The sequence below is a fragment of the Pelobates fuscus genome, chromosome 3 (assembly GCF_036172605.1).
Source record: "Pelobates fuscus isolate aPelFus1 chromosome 3, aPelFus1.pri, whole genome shotgun sequence".
NCBI lineage: Eukaryota > Metazoa > Chordata > Amphibia > Anura > Pelobatidae > Pelobates > Pelobates fuscus.
Window position 1 is genome coordinate 77,003,416 of NC_086319.1, and position 21,974 is coordinate 77,025,389.

The 21,974-nt window shown below is 39.6% G+C and overlaps 1 protein-coding gene across 2 annotated transcripts in view; it reads right to left on the reverse strand.

The window, feature by feature from the left end:
- Positions 1-10,901: 10,901 nt before the first annotated feature.
- Positions 10,902-21,974, reverse strand: part of KDM3B (lysine demethylase 3B) — a 34,452-nt gene continuing 23,379 nt past the window's right edge. Inside the window, exons 10-24 of one of the 2 annotated variants that reach the window (XM_063447244.1) lie at positions 21,202-21,416; positions 20,776-20,928; positions 20,066-20,170; positions 19,848-19,975; positions 17,999-18,272; positions 17,085-17,335; positions 16,173-16,436; positions 15,887-16,058; positions 14,780-14,870; positions 13,877-14,007; positions 13,551-13,670; positions 13,305-13,444; positions 13,022-13,198; positions 11,547-11,681; positions 10,902-11,389 (exon numbers count right to left, since the gene is read on the reverse strand). In XM_063447244.1, the coding sequence (XP_063303314.1) occupies positions 11,309-11,389; positions 11,547-11,681; positions 13,022-13,198; positions 13,305-13,444; positions 13,551-13,670; positions 13,877-14,007; positions 14,780-14,870; positions 15,887-16,058; positions 16,173-16,436; positions 17,085-17,335; positions 17,999-18,272; positions 19,848-19,975; positions 20,066-20,170; positions 20,776-20,928; positions 21,202-21,416 (2,437 nt within the window). In that variant the 3' untranslated portion in view covers positions 10,902-11,308. The remainder of the gene's footprint in view (positions 11,390-11,546; positions 11,682-13,021; positions 13,199-13,304; positions 13,445-13,550; positions 13,671-13,876; positions 14,008-14,779; positions 14,871-15,886; positions 16,059-16,172; positions 16,437-17,084; positions 17,336-17,998; positions 18,273-19,847; positions 19,976-20,065; positions 20,171-20,775; positions 20,929-21,201; positions 21,417-21,974) is intronic. The other variant, XM_063447245.1, reaches the window with a different exon arrangement.

The following is a 21,974-nucleotide window of genomic DNA, read 5'->3' on the forward strand; positions in this document are numbered from 1 at the left end:
TTTCCCAGCAGGATAATGCACTGTGCTACAATGCAAATACTGTTCAGGAATGGTTGAGGAACATGCCATAGAAATCAAGGTGTTGCCTTGACCTCAAAATTCCCCAGATCTCAATCTGATTCAGCATTTGCGGGATGTACTGGAACAACAAATCCGATCCATGGATGCCCCTTGCAAAACTTGCAAAAACTAAAGAAGCTATAATACCCAATTGCTTAGTAATGTGAGAAATGATCAATCATTACCATAAATAATTTTTAAATATTGCACTATATATTTAGATGTTCTATCTATAAGTGTTTATACAGACGTGATCAATTGAGTCGCACTCTAGTCAAACAGGCGCTTACGTTGTAATCTATTGAAAGCATAGTTGATTGTTTCACTATCTAGAGGCCACTAGACCATATCTAGACAGACATGAGCAATTGAGTCGCTCCCTAGTCGAACAGGCACATGTGTTGAAATTTTATGGGATAGTACAGCTGTTTGTTTTACTATCAAGCCCATATCCCTTATTTGGAGGAGGTGGGGAGGAGACAACTAGATCAAGTTACAATCTGTGAACGGCTCAAACCCACCCCCGATTGGATACTTTCCATATAGGGGGCTGTTTTGATATTTTTTCACGGACCATCTCTGGAAGACCAAACCTTCTTACTAGCATCCTGAATGTTTGAGGATGAAGGGACCATTCTGTCTGTGTCCAGCGTTGCCTGATTAGATCGTCCGCCACTATGTTATCTGATCTTTTTATGTAAGTTTCTGAAATTGACTCCAATTCTACTTGAGCCCAAGACATGATCTGTGCCTAGAGCCTTTGGAGGGATTTTACCTTGGTACCAGCCTGAAGGTTTAGGTAAGAGACAGTTGTGAGATTGTCTGATTGGATCCTCACCAATTTATTTTAAATCTCCATTCTGAAAGCTAGAAGGGCATTTCCAAACAGCTTTCATTTCCCTGAAGTTTGAAGACTGAGCTGCTTCTTTTAGAGGCAATGTACCTTGACGAAAAAGAGATCCCAGATGCGCACCCCAACTTGTGACTGATGCATCTGTAGTGATGATGATCCAGTTTCTTTGTTTGAATGAGAGATCTGCTTTTATGAATCTTGATTGTTTTCACCAGTTCAGTTGATCTTTTACCCTTGCTGAAATGTGGATTTCTTTGTCCAGATCTTCTCTTTTTGACCATTTTGTATATAAATTCTTTATTTTTGGTGCATATAGTAAGTTTAACATATTCGCTAGCATTGCCCCAACGGCTTTTGCCTGCGCATCAATCAACATATAATAAAATTTGTTAGGAATGCATAACAGTGCACATTTTATATTTTGAAGAAAAAGACAGTAGTATGATGTAGTAACTTTAACGCTTGAAGTGTGTTACAGTGGGCTATGACCTATAAACTAGGATCCATGTCTTGTGTAGCTTGCTCTTATGTCGCTTTGTCATCTGGGGTGTGAAACCCCCTAATGAAAGTCGTCTGTGTATCTTAGGAGCTCGTCAGGTCATGTATTTTCCTCTTGGACGCTTAGTTATAATATAGGTTGTGGTTGACATTAAAAAATAAGGGGAGAGGAGAGTACTGGATTAGGGGACCTTAACGTTTGGTCTGGGCTATTAGTTGTCATCTGGTAGTTGAAGGTCTTGCGTAGTCCCTAGTCTTAATCTGTGGCTGAGGTGTGATTCCCTATGTCACTGCTCCATGTCCATGTCGGTGGACAAAGGGGGTGATGTTGTCGATATCCCATGTCCCACTGGTATCTTGGACCTTCCGCTCCTGCGGGGTGTCTCTGATGCCAAGCGCTGTCAGGAATGTGTTGACCTCCGCCGCATCGGTGGCCTTGAATTGGGTATCTTCTTTAATTACTGTGAGTGATCGAGGGGCAGTCCATCTATATGTTATCCCTGCCTCTTGCAGCCTTTGGGTGATGGGTTTCATAGTCTTTCTCCACAGTAGAGTGGTGCGTTGAAGGTCTTGGAAAGAGTGAAATCTTGTGGGTCTCAAAGTCCATAGGCGATTTATTATGGATTGGTCTCATCAAGGCTTGTTTGTCTTTCTCGTTCCGCATCGCAGTATAATGTCCCTGGGTGCTGCGAGCGGCGCCCTAGGGGATTTTGCGATACGGTATGCGCCGTCATGTGTGAATTGCTTCGCCTGTTTTGCTGGGAGCAATGTAGTTATTAGGCGTCTTATGAGTTGCGTTAATTCTTCCGTGGTTACTGCTTCTGCGACCCCCCTGATCTTTACATTCTTCTGGCGGGATCTTTCATCCAGTAAGTCTAGTCTCAGAGACATGTGGGAGTGTTGCTCTTGTAGTTTTGTTACGGTGTCTCTCACTGCTGCCAGGTTGCTTTGCAGATCGGATATGTTTGTGTCAGACGCCTGGATGCGGGCAGTGACCTTCCTCCCAGCATCTGACATCATCAGAGGAGGCCCAGCCGCGCTGTTACCGGGCCCACTCTGATGATGATATTCATTTCCATCGGGTGACCCTAACAGCATGGGCCACCCGATGGACCCTTTCACGTGCGGCCCCGGCAATAATAACGTGCGGCCGGAGCCGCAACACATGGCTGGCAGGCACCTGGTCACACGGGTCTGCAGGGCAGCCAGGCCCCCTTTAGTGACGCGCCCGGTCACAGCTGCGACCGCGTTATGTACGCCACTGGGTCAACCGAAGATTCTTGCCCAGCTGTTCTTCTGAATCTGCCTTCAGGAGCCAATCGTCTAAGTAAGGGATGATGCTGTTAATAGCAGAAGGATTTTTGTGAAAATGCGTGGAGCTGATGAAAGGCCAAATGGTAACGCCCTGAACTGAAAATGGAACAGCTTCTGTTTACTTGATTTTACTGCAAACCGGAGATACCTTCTTGAGCTTACAGCCATATGAACATGTTGATAAGCGTCTTTGAGATCTATCTTTGCCATGTGTTCTCCACATGGAAGAATATGGGTTACTGAAAGAATATTTTCCATACGGAAACGTTGGTATGGAATGCAGGAGTTTACTACTTTGAGATCCAGGATAAGATAAAAACTTTTGTCTGGTTTTGGGACAAGAAATATGTCGAGATTATACACCTTGGGATTCTTGGTGTTTTGGTACCTTTTCTATAACTCCTTTGTTTAAAAGAGTCAGGGAGGCTGTGAGAAGGGCTTTTGATTTCCTTTTTGAATGATATGTTGAAACCAGGAATGCTGAAGGTGGGGTCTCTGAAAACTTTATGCTGTAGCCTTCCGCTATAGGACGCAATATCCATTTGTTGGAAGTGGGCTCTTTCCATCTCTGAAAGAAAAATCTTAGATGGGCCCCCCACTCTTCTAGCGTCAATATTGCTGAGGGAACTCAAAGCTAAGAAAGCATATATAGTGCTCATACAAGAAACGCACTTCCCCAGGTCGGCCCCGGTTAGACTACAAAACAGGACATACACTAGGACTTATGAAGCACGTGCACTGAGAAAGAGAGCAGGGGTGGCCATTGTTGTCCATAGACAGGGCCCGCTACAGGTTGACCCAAAGGGTAGGTATGTGTCCCTGACAGGCACCTTAAACACCACTAAGACATACATAACAAATATTTTGGGGGACGCTTCAACGCAGTGCAGTGCCCGGCAGCCAACAGGAGCGCGAAACCCAGATCCCAAGGCAGGGGCACACAAGATAAACGCCTCGCTAACACCGGACTACTGGATGCGTGGCGGCTCCAGCATCCGGACATGCGGGATCATACATTCTACTCTGCACCACATGACACATACTCCAGGATAGACAATTTACTGCTAAATGGGCACAGGATGACCAAGGTCCTACAGTTGGACATACGTGGTCAGACCACACCAACATCTCCATCACTCTCGGTGGGCTCAAATACTCGACAAACTAGTCGTGCAAACTGAAAACACCCTCCTTGACGACAAAGAAATCTGCTGCAAGACTGACTTAATCATCAAGGATTACTTCACACTAAACGACACACCAGAGGTTAGCCCAACAGCAGTATGGGCAGCCCATAAAACAGTGGTGTGAGGGCACTTTAATAAAGAGGCCACATACCAGAAAAAGCAAACAACAGAACTCTTAACAAATCTACAAACAGCACAAATCTAACCCCACACACTCCAAACTCACTGAAATAAATGCACTTAGACATTCTATTTAAGAACTATCACTGGAGGGAGTTGTTCGCTTCCTCACATGGTCCAAATGTTTGTTCTACGAGAAGTGGAACAAAAGGGACACCCTAAGAACTCTTAGGCCCAGGGGCGGCTACAAGCCAATCACGAAAATTCGCACCCAGTGTGGCGAACTAGCCAACACACCACAACATATCAACAAAGTTTCTTTTACGGAATTTTACACAGTCCCCCCCACCTAAATAGCGACAATGTACACTATGTCAGGGAAGTGCATGACTTCCTGAAAAACTTGACCTTGCCGGGAGTGACGGGGGAAGATGCGGAAGGCCTTAAGGCACCCATAACACAAACCAAAGTAGACGTGGCTATTACATCACTTAAGGGGAATAAAGCCCCTGGACCTGATGGCTACAATGTCAGATATTACAAAACATTCCATAAAGTACTAAGCTAGAAAATTAAGCAGACCTCCCAGGAGCTAAATAGGGAGGCTCTGCAGCAAGAATGTATCCAGTACAGAAACAAGGCAAGACTAGAGATAGACACCAAACATGAAAAACAAGACAAAACTAGGAGAACCCTGAACCGGAGAAGGATAGGAAGCTAAACCCAGAACATGTACACAAGACACGAGGGAAACATGAACATAACATGGGCATGACTGGACAGGACTGTACATGGACTGGGTATACAAACTAACAAAGACAAGATAAGATAGGCAAAACAAGAGGAGAAATAACTAAGCACTATATGTGAAAATCATGGGGATTTAGTCACATTATATGATCATACATTGCATAAGCCTGCCAACAACGCCAATGTACCCCATATCTGGCAGGTCCTACTCTGCCTAATGCAAGCCAAACCACCCAAAGAAAACACATATAGTACTTACCTGCAAGAAAGGGCAGAAGACTTGAGCAGCTGCCTGCAGGAACAATGAAACAAAAGGAATGATGGAAAACAACGGATGTGGCAACATAAAACAAACATTTAAAGGAAACCTGGAGACTGGGAATTCCAGGGACGGATTACAGAAATGAACCCAGAAAAACCCAGCATAAAGAAAACCAGACATAGAATAGAAAACCAAAAAAACAAGAAAAACTAAACAAGAATTGAAAAAAAGGAGTACTGGATACCAGAAGCCATCACCAGACTGATCCACAGCTAGGAATAGCATGTGACACTCGGACATGAAGATATTCGCTAAAGTACTGGCGGTTAGACTAATGCCTCGGGTCCACCCGGATCAGGTGGGCTTTATACCAGGCAGACAACTATATGAAAACACCCATTGAGGGGCAGTGTTGACCTGGCGTATGTCGATAATTGGGGAGACCCTTTCTGGCGATCTCTTTGGACGCTGAGAAGACCATTGACAGGGTGCAATGGCTGTATCTGTTTGTAGTACTCCAGACCTTCGGTTTTCCGTAACCATTTATTACAGCAATAAGGGCCCTTTACACAAACATTCAGGCACAAACCATCATTATTGGGGCACAACCATCCCGTTGGGGAATGGCACAAGACATGGCTGCCTGCTATCCCCTTAACTCTTTGCACTCACATTGGAACCGCTGCTCCATGCCATCAGAGCCCGCCCACAGATCCAGGGAGTAACGATAGCAGACAAACAATATAAAGTAGCGGCATACATTGATGATGTTCTACTCACCCTTTCAGATCCCATAAGATCTATGGAACACCTAACAACGCTGCTAACCCGCTATGGCGATCTCTCGGCCCGGGTTAGAGAGTTAACCTACAAAAATCTATGGCCATGCCATTTAACCTCTCGGCCCCGGACACGGCACAACTAAGAAGCGCTTTTTTTTTTTTTAAATTATTTATTTTTCTTTGTGCAGGGAATAACAAGACGTTTGTCAATGCCACAACAGCATAATCAAAAGATTTAAACACAGTTGTTTTACATTCATGGCATGTGAATATCAGCACATTTTTATATGTTATGTTAAAAACAAGCTTTTCTGGTAGCGATGCCTATGAATTCAACCCGTGGGCCTGTCTCTTGTCCAGACCCACAGATGGCCTGACCAGGCATGAACAAAAATGACTATTTAGCTGCCCGCAGAGCCCTAACACAAAAATGGATGTGCCGGAGGTGCCCCCTTTCTCACTGGTCCTAAACAAGATCAGAGACAATTGCCTAATGGATAGGCTGACCTCAAATTTCCACAACTCCTCTAAAACCTACAAGGTGTGGGATCTGTGGGAACAATATGACACAGACTACAGGGCGGGGGGCGCGCCTAGTGTACGGGGACAGCAATACCAAGAAGCATAGTTTTAATTTTTGTTTATGTTAATTATGTTTAACTAACAAACTGAAAACCATTGACGATGTGCACCCTTTATACGATGCCATAGATTTCGATGTGCCACTGCAACATTTCTTTTCTGTAAACCGATATTTTCCAATGTTTGGCTTTTGCGTAAGCCAATGTATACAGCGACCACTCTCCATGCAAAAATAAAGAATATTATTTTTATTTTTTTTAAAGAGTGCATCTCTTTTTTAGATTTTTCTAATATTTCTGCAGAACACTGGTTCCTGCGTCCGTCCAGAAGAGGTACAGCGCATTCCATGCAGCAGAGGTTTCGCTTTGCATGAAGCCTTTCTGGGAACGGGTGCTGACATTTTTTCCTTGTCTGGGGATGCAGGACTGGGCATATCTGCAATTTAACCCCTTAGTGACCTTGGACGTATCAGGTACGTCCAACAAAAAACGGTTCCAGCAGCTCTAATGGTATTGCAGCGATGCGTCGATGTTGAGGTGGCCGGAGAATACCGGATCATCTCTCCCACAGAATCGATAACTTCCGAGTTGCTCCACATGGAGCCCGGCAGAGAGGCAGAGCATCGGAAGCCATCAGGCAGGCTACCGAGGCTCTGCCTGTACTGAGTGCCTCGAGGGGTCGAGGCACTCAGTAAATATAAAAAATAAATTAATACATAAATTAATGTAATTTAAAAAAAAAATTGCCAGATTAAAAAGTGAAATCAAGTCATCAGGATCAAAAGTCCTGAAAAGGACTGAAACGTTGATCCTACTTGATCTCACTTTTTAATCTTGCTAATAAAGAAGATATTTTTTTTTGAAGACCGTGAGTGCGCCCATTCCTCTCATATTTTTGGATAACCAAAGTCCCAGGCTGAGTACCTGGCAAGTATAGGACACTATAGCCTGAGTGCAAAGATTTTCTTATATATATATATATATATATATATACACACACACACACACATATTATATACACACGTATTATATGTGTGTGCATAATATATAATATAAATTGAAGAAAAAAAAAATAAATTTATAAAAACCAAATAAAAACGCTAACTTTGGCATTTGGCCAGCATTTGTGACGAAGTGTCTACTACAAAAGACTGGAAATAGCCCATTTGAAACATCATGGTTTATCTACATTTAAAAATGGTATGCCATGATGGGGTTATTTCACATTCCTGGCTACCATATGGTCTTAAAAGGCAACACAGACCAGTGGGAATCCAAATTTTTGTAGTGTTGCGAAGAGGAAGGGCCATAACAGTCTGTCAAAGGCTTTTTCGGCATCGAGGGAGAGGATTAGGGTGGGAATCAGTCGATGTTTTGCGTACCAGATGAGGTCGAATGTGCGCCTCGTGTTATTGCCAGCCTGTCTATTCGGAATGAACCCTACTTGGTCTGGGTGGATAAGTTTTGATCGGGGGGGGGGGGGGGGGGTTGAGTCTTTCTGCCATGACTTTTGTGAATAGCTTAACGCCTACATTGAGTAGAGAGATAGGCCTGAAGTGGCCGGGGTTTAACGAAAAAGTGTGTTTTAAAAGAATTTCCATCATATTTTATACTTTTATAGTAAAATTATATATATGATATGATAAAAATAATGGTATCTTTAGAAAGACCATTTAATGGCGAGAAAAACAGTATATAATGTGTGTGGGTACAGTAAATGAGTTAGACGAAAATTACAGCTAAACACACCACAGAAATGTATAAAGAGACCTGGTCGTTAACGGTAAGAAAATTGAAAAGCATAAAAATCCTTTCCACTTATGTTCCGTAACGTGTAGTGGAACGGTAACCATGCAGCGACTTATGACAGGAAAAAAGTGATTTATCAGACCAGGTAACAATTTTTCCTTACTCCATAGGCAAGTTCTGATGCTCATAGTCCTCATTGAATGTGCTTTCGGTGGTGGACCAGGGTCATCATGGGACCTGACTGGCCTGGGGCTATGCAGCACCATATGCTGCAAAAAATGATGCAGTGTGTTCTGACACCTTTCTATCACGGACAGCATTCCCTCCCCACGTGCATTAATGAGCCTCGGGCGCCCATGACCCTGAACCCAGTTCACCAGTTGTCCTTCGGTGCACCAGTTTTGGTAGTACAATCCATTTCGGGATCATCCCACAACACTTGTTTTTGAGATGCTCTGACCCAGTTGTCTAGTTATCAGTATTTGGCCCTTGTCCAACAAACTCAGATTTTTTCTTTTGCCAATTTTTCCTACTGACAACTATTATTATTTATATAGCACCAACTAATTCCGCAGCATATTACAATATTATGAAGGGTGGGGAAATTTACAATAAATGAGACCATTACACAGTGACACATGAACAATAGGTAGATGAGGGCCCTGCTCAAACAAGCTTACAGTCTAGAAGAGGTGGGGTACTAATACATAACAGGGCAGCAAGGGTGACAGCCATCAAACAAGGTGGAAAAGTAGCATAACTGGAGGTGAGAGTGGATTACATTAAATTCAATAACTGACTGTTCACTTGTTGCTGAATGTATCCCACCCCTTGACAGGTGCCATTGTAATGATATAATCAATGTTCTTCACTTCCCCTGTCAGTCAGTGTTCATTCTGACAGCAAGTTTCTATTTTGTTTTATTCAGTCTTGACTAAAAAGCCATTTTAGTTTTAGTCGTATTTTAGTATCTGAATTGTTTTAGTCAACAACTAAAATCTAATGGGTTTAGTTAAAGCCTCTGTCAATTTTGCCCCTTCTCCAATCCCTCTGTATCCTCCCAGCACCTCTAGGTATCTTTCTCCCAAGCCCTGGTATGTCTCGTTTGCTCCTTCCACGTGTTGGGATGGTAAGTGGATGAATGAGTGATCTGTACAAGGGAATATGTTTTGCAGAGCATGAGGTGCAAAGTGGGGTAAGGGGGTGAGTTATTATATTTCTTTAAAGTTCGATTTTATTTGTATACTCCGTAGTACCCAGAAAGATTTAGGTTGTGGATTATGAGAGCACAAGTGGGGAGTCTCGTTTAATTAAAGATAAAAAAAAAAAAAATATATCAAAGGAAAAGTAGAGTCACAGTGTCTGGTGCAGATTCTGGATTACAAATGTGGGCAAGTATGGTCTGAAGCACAGGAACCGTTTGCCTACTTAATGGGTGCATTTTGCAAAGGTTAGGATTGTAGACCAGGTGGTAACGGCACACTTGACAGGCTACATAAAAATCCAATTTTGCATTAGCTCCATATTTTTTGCATTTGGCCAAGTGTACCTAAACTAGTAAGCTTTTGATATATTATATATTTTTTTTGTTTTTGTGAAGATCAGAAAAATATTGGCTTATTCATTTCAAATAAATCTGACTCATGTTGAAGGTACCGAGAATCCATTAAAATATAGATAGAAAATAGTTGAACTGCTTATTTTATTTTTTTATTAATAATTTGTCAACATGAGTACATCAAATCTAAAAATAAATGCCGAACTCTCACACTTCATATTCACCACCACACATTGGTTAAGACTAAATTAGAGAGACAAAAATGTAGAAGAAGAAAAAAAAATTTCAAAACACAGATTTATTGTACTTTAATAAGAACATGGAAACCCTAGTCAGCCCTTCACAAAATTAAAATACAGGAAGTAAAATGTAACAGAGTCTACAATAAGACATAAAAATCTCGAGTAACTGAACACAAAAACATACCTGCAAGTGGCACAACTGTACAGGTGGGGAAATGATCACCCCTCCAAACAGCATTCTAGAAAGTGTTTGAATTTGAAATAATGATATTAAACTTAAAAAAATTTGCTTTAGACAACATTAAAAGAAAAGTAAAGACTAATTAAAAAGGTACAAATATCCCTTTTCTTTCATGTGTAAAATTTGAAAATGAAATGGAAAACGTGCCAGACATATTTTTTGCCAAAGCGTCGCATTAGCAACTGTGAACCTACACTTTTAATACCAGTGTTCTGAATAAGTGCCTAATAATGGCTTACTCTGTCAACACGAACACTTGTTCTGTTGTAGGGATCATTGACCCTTCTAGATTCCTATAGCCCACACTCATACGACTGAATCTACTTAAAAGTTGATTTAAAAGGAAGACTAACTGTAATGTGTGCCTTTTTTTTTTATAATGCAGGAAAAACAGCTGTGATATTTCAAAATTGTTAAAAATGTCTAATTCCATGAAAGAGTAACTGCTTTACTACAAACCTATATTTTTAAATAAATACACAATTTTTTTTTCAACCCTTTAGCACCCCAAGGAAAAGCATCAAATCCCCCCCCCCCCCCCCACCCCTCCCCAATTTTATTTAGTCGTAGCATATTGAACTATGCCATTGGTATTTACTAGAGTTTTGGAAACTTCACCTGATCTGTATTGCAAATAACTACTAGAACAAAGAGTATTGTTTCCAATGAATTAGATATTTCGGTGTACTATCGTTTTTCTCAGCTTTTTTTTTTTTCATTTTACACTTTTACTATGTTAGTCCATCTTGAATTATTTTCTCAGAAGACTTTAAAAGACCAGAAAACAAAGCACGATAGAGGCAAAACATGTGCTCTTCTACATTTCTAGTTCTGCATTATACTAGAAGCACTCTTGGCCAGTGCTAGTGTGGTGAGATTTCGAGAGGGCAACAACAACAAAAAAGTTGCCTTCCAATAAAATCCATAAGTTGAACTTCTTACTGGTACTTTCGATATGAGGCTGTAAGAAAATCGTGGCTTGCTTGCTTGTTTAATGGATTCACGCAGTTTATCTAAGAAAGCTTCTAGTCGTAGCAAGCACAAGTCCAGCTTCTGAATGTGTCACCATGGTTTCATTTTGTTTTTTTCTAAGTCAATAAAGCCACATTTACTATGATCTAACCAATTTTGATTCGTGAGCTTTCAGCGTTCCGACTGCATCTTTCACTGCATGGTAAATAATATTCTTCACCTGCACAAATTATTTGAAACATGAAAACAAGTTATTACATGAGGAAGCTTGTTACATATACATATGTAGATAAGATAGATATATATGAAAACTCTTAAAAGAACATAAAGTGGACCTGTTCTTCATCACTTGTACTCATAGTTAATAGTTTAATTACCTGTAGTTTGTCCTCATGATTTGTGTGTGTGTTTGAAAGGTGCCTGAACTCCTGTGTCAAGCGGAAGCAGTGTTTCACATGTTCTGGGGAGACAAAGTCTTCTGCAACCTTTATACAACTGTGTAAATTGTGAACCTAAATAAAAAACAACAGGGTGAAATTATACACATTAACACACTACAACTTAACTTTACAATTCATTCAGCAATTGCAAAGGAACAAAGCACATTCATTTCTTACTTTTGTACAACTCAATCTATCTAGCAAGTGTAGGACCGGGAAAGACTTTACTTGTACTGTTTGTATGAGTATGTTATTTCATTGATTCCTCCTACTTCTTCTCTCTATGCCTTTCCTATTTTCCTCTCCATTACTTCCCTGTGGTTACCAGTTGTTACCTGCCTTATTTCCCTCTCTTCACTTCATAATACTAGATTGCAGTCCTATTGAGGATTATATTACTCTGAAAGAAAAACCTTGCATTGGTTTTGCATGTTACTCCAACCATTGATCTGTGTATTACTTTTGTAAAAAACAAAACAAAAAAACAACTTTAATTGGATACTGTGTATTTTATGTACATATTCATGGATCTTACAACAATAAGGAGCTTAAAGGACCACTCTAGGCACCCAGACCACTTCAGCTTAATGAGGTGGTCTGGGTGCCAGGTCCTTCTAGGGTTAACCCATTTTTTCATAAACATAGCAGTTTCAGAGAAACTGCTATGTTTATGAATGGGTTAAGCCTTCCCCCTATGTCCTCTAGTGGCTGTCTCATTGACAGCCGCTAGAGGCGCTTGCGTGCTTCTCACTGTGATTTTCACAGTGAGAGCACGCCAGCGTCCATAGGAAAGCATTATGAATGCTTTCCTATGTGACCGGCTGAATGCGCGCACAGCTCTTGCCGCGCGTGCGCATTCAGCCGACGGGGAGGAGAAGAGGCGGATCGGAGGAGGAGAGCTCTCCGCCCAGCGCTGGAAAAAGGTAAGATTTAACCCCTTTCCCCTTTCCCGAGCCGGGCGGGAGGGGGTCCCTGAGGGTGGGGGCACCCTCAGGGCACTAGAGTGGTCCTTTAAAAGGCACATGTGCCACTTCGAGAAAACTGTATTGTTCAAAAACTTTAGGTTTGTATGAGCCAGCTGCCTCACTCTGCAGGATGAAAAAAGCAGCTACATATAATTTGAGGAGGAAGTGGGAAGCACTGATCTAACCAGTCCTATCCCTAGGAAATGCATAGTTATGCAGTCTGAGGACGTTTATTACATACTTCTCAAAGTTTTTCTTGTTTTATTTTGGTTTGTATATTTGTTTAAATGTGTTTGCATGCGGATTTAAAAAAAAAAAAAAATTGGCCAAGTGATGCATGTCCCTTTAAGATATAGATTCAAAGTTTAATTGTAGTGTGAAGCTTGGTTTCGGTCATACAGGTACTGGCTGTAATAACTCTGTTAAATCGAGTTTAATGTTAAATACCTGGTGAGGTGCTCCAGCAGGAATAAATACTGCATCTCCAAGAAACTGTACAATAGCCCAGCCTTGCACGCCATATTCATCATATAGACGTTTACGTAATGCCTGGTCTAAATACCAACTTTGGTCATGGATAGGGTCGTGATCTGATGGATTTTCTTGCCCTTGTTCATCTCCAACCTTAAAATCAAGGAAAAGGAAATGCAAAATGATCCAAGGCTGTCCAAACAGATAAATCACATGTAGTGGCATTATTAAGAAATATAGGAATTAAAAAAAAGGAAACCTTTCTGAGTAGTTCACGGATCTTCTCTGCGTCCTTGGCTGCATAAATATGCCATAAAGCACCAGGCTTTTCCTTTCCTTCATGAATACGCTTTTTAGTTACTTCATCAGCATCTCCCTCTTCAATTGTTTTTATAACCTCTATAAAATAAAATAAAGAATATTTTAAATGCAAAAACGATTATACAAAAAGCCAACCCAAAACAAAAAAGAAACCATACCTAAAACAAGCAATGGATATGCTTACCATCATCATATGCATGTTCTCCTGTAGGAATGCCAACGTATACCATAACATTTACCGCATCAGAGACATCCAGATGGAGGTTTGTGGTACCAACTCTTCTATCTTCAGCAGTAATTAAACCTGTCAGAACATGACAGTAAACATATCAGACAGCAATACTTGCATATAGAACAAAAGCACAAGGGAATATATAAATAGATGTCATTACAATAAAACGTAAAAGAAAAAATATTTAAAAAGTAGAGCTTTCAGTTACTACATTATAGTGATGCAGAGTTAAAATAAAAGATTGGTGATGCAGGGAACTATGAGAACCTGTTACGTACCATAGGCATTGTACATTTTAGGCCCCAGGTCTGGTCGCACAAAGTAGCTAGGCAGTCTAGAAGCCAAATTCAGTCTTCCATCTCTTTTTGTATATTCTGGGAGAGGAAGATTCTCCATCAAGTCTTCAAATCTTAAATATAAAACATGGATCCATAAGTTTTTTTATCTTACCTCAGAGGTGGTATGATTCAATGCATCCACTTGATTCCTTTATTTTATTTCCCTTTTAATTCAATCATTGTTCCATCTGTAGATTAGGGGTCATCAAACTAGTCACTAAGATAACTAATCATCTAGGATTGAGAGATTACTAAACTCCTTTTAAATGTGGAAAACACAGACACACACACACAAAACAAAAAAAAAAAGCAAACAGATGGTTCGTTTGGCACAAACAGGCCTCTGGTGCTGTCAAATGAAGAGGAATTTCAACCCCTTGTCATCTGTACACATAATGCATTAACTATTCAAACGATCTGACAAAAACTAAAATGGACTACACCAAAACATGCAGTGACCTGTGCAAAAAGGTATTTATGCTGCTTGAAGTGTTAACGTAACCTGGAATCTTGAAAAAAAATGACTTTTATATAAACTATGACTTTATATAATAAAGAAGTAGCATACACATTTTTTTTTTGTTTTTTTACAAGCAGTTCTTTCTCCTAGAACAGGGGTAGGCAACCTACGGCACTCCAGATGCTGTGGACTTAATTTCCCCTGATGTTTTCCCAGCATTATGACTAAAATAGTTTTATGGGAGATGTAGTCCACAACATCTTGTGTGCCAAAGTTTGCCTACTCCTGTTCTAGAATATTCTATGTAACTCCAGATGTGCATATCTTCTATTTTAAACACCAATAAATGTAACAAGAGGAACACAGGGGTTCGCTAATCTTACCGCGTTGGCATCATGTCTCTAAAATCTTCCCCAGGAGGCCAGTCCTTCAATTTAAGAACCATTGGAGAGCCCTCATCTGACTTCAATCTCTCTGTGGAATAAAATGGTTCTGTTAGCATTTTAAACAGAGCTTTATTGCTTACATAGAATTTAAGTGTACTAATGCTATGTATCTATTTTATTCAAATTAAGTTCAACACTGAAATGAGCACAAAAGGAAACAATACCAAGTAATATGTAAATGCCAAGAACCACTTCAGCCTACAATAAAACATGCAAGTTTGAGGCTCTTGTACGTTGTATGTCCTTGCCTCCGTAAAAAAAACAAAAAAAAAAAACAGAAAAATGCAAGTTCTATTCTCCAGTTGCCACAAATACTTTCATATGTAAGGGATATTCTGGGCACCAACACAATTTTAAGGCATTTGGGTCAGGTAGATTTTGGCCTTGTAAACCTTTTTTTTTTTTTTTTTTTTTGCATATGCAAATCTGTGTTAGTTTTGAAAATACATACATGTCCCATAAATCCAAAAAAAAAAAAAAAAAGACTTCCTTAGTGTCAGTGCTCAACTGAACTGCTGGAAGCCAAGCAGCATGCATTAGAAGATGAAGTCACCAAGGCAGACAGATAGTAGGTAAATAACTATATATATATATATATATATATATATATATATATATATATATATATATATATGTATGTATGTTTCAGTAGGTTTTCTGATCGTCTACAATTTGGCAATAGATTACACGCATAATAGAGAAATTATAAGTGTGAACATGGGTGAAACATTAATCCTCAAGGAAGGTTTACTGGACAAAACAAGCAGTGGGAGGAAATCCCATGGGTAATAAAATTTACAATAACATGGTAAGCTTCTAGAGAACGTCTTTTTCACTTTGTTTTTTGCCCCACAAAGACTTGCAAAACATATAGCATAATAGCAAGGCCAAATCTTTAAAAATGCTCTGGTTGAGTTGGTGCCTGTACTGTCCCTTTTAAACCCTATATCTTCAATAAATGTATTCCAACAAATGCCTTGAATTGTTTCATCTCAATTATCAGCAATGTAAACCAAGAGAAATTAGAAAAAGAAATGTGCTTACTTTCAATGACTTCAAATCCATCCCAGAAATCACGAACTTTCACATCGGAAATAATTGCACAGTTCCGGCAATTTACTAAATCCACATCTTGGTCTCCAAATTCTAAACTAAAAGCTTCAGGTTTCCAGAGCTCAGACTTTAACTTTTTTTGGACTCCAGAAACCAGCACAGGCTAAGAAAAACAAAATGAATAATAAGCAAGCAAAATAAACAAATAATTCTCCCTTCAGAAAAACAATGTATTAATAGACAAAATTTCTCAAGTGACTCGAGTCCTATGACTTACCTGACCTTGCTTCCAACATTCTCTAAATATCTTCCAGTTATTTTTGTTGCTGGGATCATGAAGACATAGAAGTCTTCCATCGCAGAGCCAGGAATGTGAGGTGTGTGGGTCGAGAACGTTTAAACCCATCACCATCTCTTTTCCCTCTTTAAGGGCTTCCGAAGATGTGCTTGCTCTTTTAGCAGCATCTGAAGTCTTTTTATTTTCTACCACAGAAGCAATAATGTGGTCCAGGAAATTTGGTAAGCTGGATTTCCCCTTTGCCTAAAATTTTTATATTTTTAAAAAATAGACAAACATTAAATCAATGTGTAAAATAACACTGACAATATAGGAATGAGCACATGGTAAAATAAATAAACTTGGATGTGACATTTAAACTGGCACTGTTTTGTTTGTTTGTTCTAAATAACAGTCTCTAATTTAATGCATGACAATGTCACATGAAATATAAGGCTATTTTATGTTCTACGGAGACTGATTTTTGCAATTAAAATTCACATTTAAATGAATACTCCACACACATAAAGCACTTCAGCTTCTGAATGAAACAAGAATTAAAGTCTGTGCTTTGGGGAAAAAGAGGAGGTACTTGCAAAGGCTGCAAACAATGCTCCCCTCCCCCAAACATACACTCAAAGAAAACACACACACTATAATAAAAAAAATGTATGCATGTTTGGAGTATGTCACCTAAACTTAAAAAACTGATCTGGAGAATGTTTCCAATTAGGCCTCTAAAACTCAATTTAAATTTGTGACAATTCAAACTTTGGTGAATAACCCTAAATATGTCTAAGAATTGAGACCAGTTTCAGGTGTACCTATGGAAACCAACAGCTAGAGATTTTTTACAAGGAATACATTAGTTGTCAGACATCAGTAATGCATATCACTTCTCGTACTACTCACGGTAGATGTGTTAAAGACAGGTGGAAATGGAATGCCTGCTTCTGTGTTTCCATGGGCAAGTTTTCCTGGGCCAGAGTGAAGAAGATCTCTTAGACTGGAACCCTCTGCCTTAGTGTTTCCAGCAGCTGGGCCCAGTAAAAGGCTATTAAAAAGCTTGGGTGAGGATGTCGTTTTTGCACTTGCATTAAAAGCATCAATGCCAAAAGATGAACTTGGCTCTTTGTTGAGTACTGTTTTCAAAGGACTAACGTCTGGAACAGATAAAAAAAAAGTATTGCAATTTCAAATTTTACTGATTTTATTCAAACCAAGTGTTCACTTTTTAGTTTTTTCACTATGGAATAAAACACACCATATTCAATACCAATAATATAAATGTTTTTCCCCAAAATATTATGGTATTATTACTCAAATAAATAAGGGGAAAAATATAAAGGAGCCATTTAAATAGCGTACAAGCAGGCATTCACTATTAATTGTAGTGTAAACAGCACATCTTTAGTCTGATTAATCCAGTCAATGCGCCATTATTTGATTATAAAAAAAAAAGTATGCTTGATGGTTTCACGCAATCACAAGTATGCAATACAACAACAAATATTATTCAAAACCAGGAATTTGCAAATGATAAAATATTTACAATCTTTAAATGTTATGTCAAAGTATTTGGTGTCAGTAGCTAGATCAGATTTCTGGAAGCTGTGGTTAAACTTATATAGAATTCTTTTTTCAAAAGCAAATGTAAATTAAAAAAATAATAAAATAAAATAAAAAGTCATGGGGCGTAAGCATTTCTCATAAAAGACAACTTTAAAATAAAATCCATCCCATTCAAGACAATTTTGGGTGCATCAGGTACAATATCCAATAAAAAAACCATGCAAAGTGTGTCAATAGATAACTGCATAATATACCTTTGGTTTCTTCCTTTGCTTTCTGAGCAGCCAGGTCTGCCAGCCAGTGCAGGGCAGAGGAGGGAGTGGATTCTGGACCCTGCGGTTTGCTTTTATTCTCTGTGCCAGCAGTGACACAATTATTAAGGTCACTCCTTGAAGCCTCATTGGATACATTATCCATACCTTCGGTTTTCAGAATTTCCTCAGGTTTAATATCCATGTCGTTACCTTCTCCAGTAGCGGATGAAGTGTTCTGCTCAACAGATGAAGCAGCGGTATTTACACTTGGCAGCTAAACAAACAATACAAATTAAGCTATTTTGTTTTTTTAAACATAGAGGGGATGCAGCCGATTAAATCTACACCTACTACTCTGAAAATTCTTAGGACAGCAATATTGGTGAGGTGCTCTTAGGTACTCATAATTAGTACTCGTTAACTATATTCTGACTAGCCAGCATGATCAACAAGCCAATAAAGAGAAACTGATGATGGACATTGGGAGTAAAATAACGAGCACCCAAAAATCATTCAAACATTTCTTTCCTCAACTCGAACAGTACATATTATTACTGGTATGTATACGTACACATGCTACAGAGGTGCCAGAATTAAAAATGTGTCCAGCCTTAAATGGGACATTGTAGGCACTAACAGTTGCACCTAATTGAAGTGCTTACAGTGTCTGTGGGCCCCTGGCCCTGTCCTTACAATCTGCATTAAAAAAAACAAGAAAAACTTGTATTTCTAGCATTAAAGCTCCCTAAAGTGTGCCCTTGCTAGCGTGACACCCCCGCAGCGCACAGCTATTCTCACCGATTTGGCTCCTTTTTCCCAGATGTCAGGGACCTAATGTACGAGTACGGTGAGAGCATTAGGACAGTCCCATTTACATCCACTAGAGTTAACTCTATAGTAATTATTGCAGTTTCTCAATAACTGTAATAAATTACTATTGCAAGGATAAGGATATTTATCTGAAGTGGAGAACATCTGTGTCTCTAGCTTAACTAATTGTGAGTTAGATAGAACTGACAATAAAGGAACACTATAGTCACCAGAACAAGAGCAGCTTAATGTAGTTGTTCTGGTGAGTATAGTATGTTACAGCGTTTTGCTGTAAACACTGCTTTTCAAAGAAAAAGCAGTGTTTACATTGCTGTTGGTAACATCTCCAGGGGCAGTCACTCAGACGGCAACTAGAGATGCTGGCATTCAGATCGAGATTGTTGATTAGACACCTCAAGTGGCATTAACTCAGATGTTCACTAGATGTGTTTCCTGGGTCACAACGTGCAGCACTGACATTCAGAGTATCCACGTTCTGCATGGAGACACTGAACTTTCCCCATAGAGATGCATTCATTCAATTAAACTCTATGCCGATTTGTTATGGTGGAGTTTGGCCCCGCCCACATCTCCTTGGCTGAGATATTCAGAGTTTTTTACCCTATTTAGGTGGGGGCAAGAGGACGACGGACATCTAAATAGGGTTTTTCACGCTCTAGATAAGGTATGAAAAACCTTAAAACGGTTAAATTCTTTCAGTGATTAACTTGAAAGAGCATAAAAATGTATATGTTGCAATAAAATAATTCTTGTTTGTTACAGGTGCACATCAAGGTTTCTAACTAAAAGCTGGATCCCTGTTAAATAATATGCTTTGTATTTGTAAAACACTTCGATCATAGGAAAATTTAAACCGTCAGAAGAAGAGAAAAAAAAACACTACCAAACTGTATACCTTACTGAACAGTTTATGCATACATGGTTTATTTTGTTGCATTCAAAAAAAATTGTTTTCATTGACACTTCAATAGTAGTAGTTAAATGAATACCAGCCACTTAATTTCATGTAAATACATACCTGGGATATTCCATTGGTGACCGCAGGCCTCAAAACTGTTTTATTATGCCTGCTAATACATGGACAGTTGGCCTTGATACCCCATTTTCCTCTTGCTGCATGAACCATGTCCCCAATGTTGTAAAGAGCTGCAAGTAAAATTTCCAGAAATATTAAGGCATTACATATGATTATAATTGAAACACAGAATCTGAACTTGTTAAAATTAAGGTATTTACCAGTGCCCGGAATAATCTGTGTTGGCATTAGATTCTCAGGTTCGTGAGGCTGACCTTTCGCACACTTTAACCAGGCAAAAACTTCTTCATCGCCAACATCGTCTTCTGAAAAAGTCAGACATGTATATATTTAACTGTTGGTATATAATTTTTAACCACCATCAGCAGACTACATCTTAGCCGGCATTTTACATGTCTATTCGCTCTATAAACAAGCTTTCGACACCACTATGACTCATTTTAATTCAAAGTATGAGTAAAGATTCCCAGTACAATTGCCACACATAATTTAATAGTGCCAATTACTGCAAGAACAGCAACACTACAGAACTCCCTCTGAAAGGTATGGACAAGTTGAGTGGTAAATCCAGGAATGCCAAATCACACCCTATGATATTTGCTGAAAAAAGTACACAATTATCCATAGTTGCATATTTATTTTATTTTTAAAAACACACTGTCTATACGGCACATTAAAATTGGTGATGGCAAATTTAGTCTGGAGTGTCCCTATAAATTAGCTAGAGGTTCAAAGGCCATGAGAACACACAAAAGCTGCAAGGAGTCTGCTTGGTGTTGTACACTGCAGCTACCTTGTCCTAGCTGAATTTAGCCATTAATCAATTTAACCTTTAATCAATTTATATATATATATATATATATATATATATTTTAATTTTTTTTTATTCAAAAAGAATAATCATCTTTACCTCTACGAGGGCGGATCTTTCGAAGTCGATAACAATCAAGACAGACGCCAAATCCACACTTGCGACATACCCAGTGAATGTTGAAGAGGGTGGTTTCGCACACATCGCACATTTCCCTAACACCTCTTACTGCTCGCTTCCATGCCACCTTTTCTGTAAAAGTTAAATTAGAAAAATGTATAAAAAACTTTTTATCAAATATTAATCAAAGTGTTCATAAACGCTCATAAACATCTTGGGAACAGCAATTTCTTATACATATACTCAAAAGTACATTTGGTGCTATGGATATGCAAGGAAATGTATCAACCAAGTAGACATCTCAGTTTAAGACAAAATAAATACAAATAGTACACTATCCATACATATGTCATTGAAGCCATAAAAGAGGGGAATTAATTCAATATTATTAAAAAATGTACTTACGTTGCGGCTCTACCATCATCATAGCTTCTTTCTCTGACATAACCAATTGACAGAACTGATCTCCAACATTCGCAAGAATATATTTTGATGTCTCTAAATCGATGCCTTCAGCTGGAACTGAGAATGGTACCCAGAGTCGCATAGCTTCTGAATCACTCTGCTGAGGACTTAGGAAACCTTCGACTCTGAGAATGCCTTTCCTTGTGAAAACCAGCCTAAAATAAAGCAAAATTTTTATTACTAAAGTTGAATTTTAATAAAAAACATCCATGAAATAGAATCTACTATTGAGATATTAAACATTTTGGATTTTATTTCAGTTAAACTATGGGTAAAGGGGCGGAGCCCAACCGGCAATCTGAACGGTCGCACACTGCATGAGCTCCTGTAGTGCAGGGTCAAAAATCGACGATTACCAAGAGACTACCTGCTGGAAACTACCCACAAATAGGCTACTTGAACAGATGAAGCAGCGACAGACCAGCTGACACTAATCATTCATGACACCCAACTCAACCGGGTACCGCAGCAGCTACATGAGGCCTAGCGGAGACACGGGGGCAGGACGGCCACCTTCCCACCAGATGCTTTCCGCACCAAACAAGCGACATGCACTCACCTCCCCCCCCCCCCCCCCCCCCAAGGACCGATGGGGGTTACCACGGTCCGCGCCAGACGGAGTACCCCGAGCACCGCAACAAGCGACAGGCACAATGGACACCCTACATGAAGCGGAGCAAGGGGCCACCAAGATGGCGGATCACTCTGACACG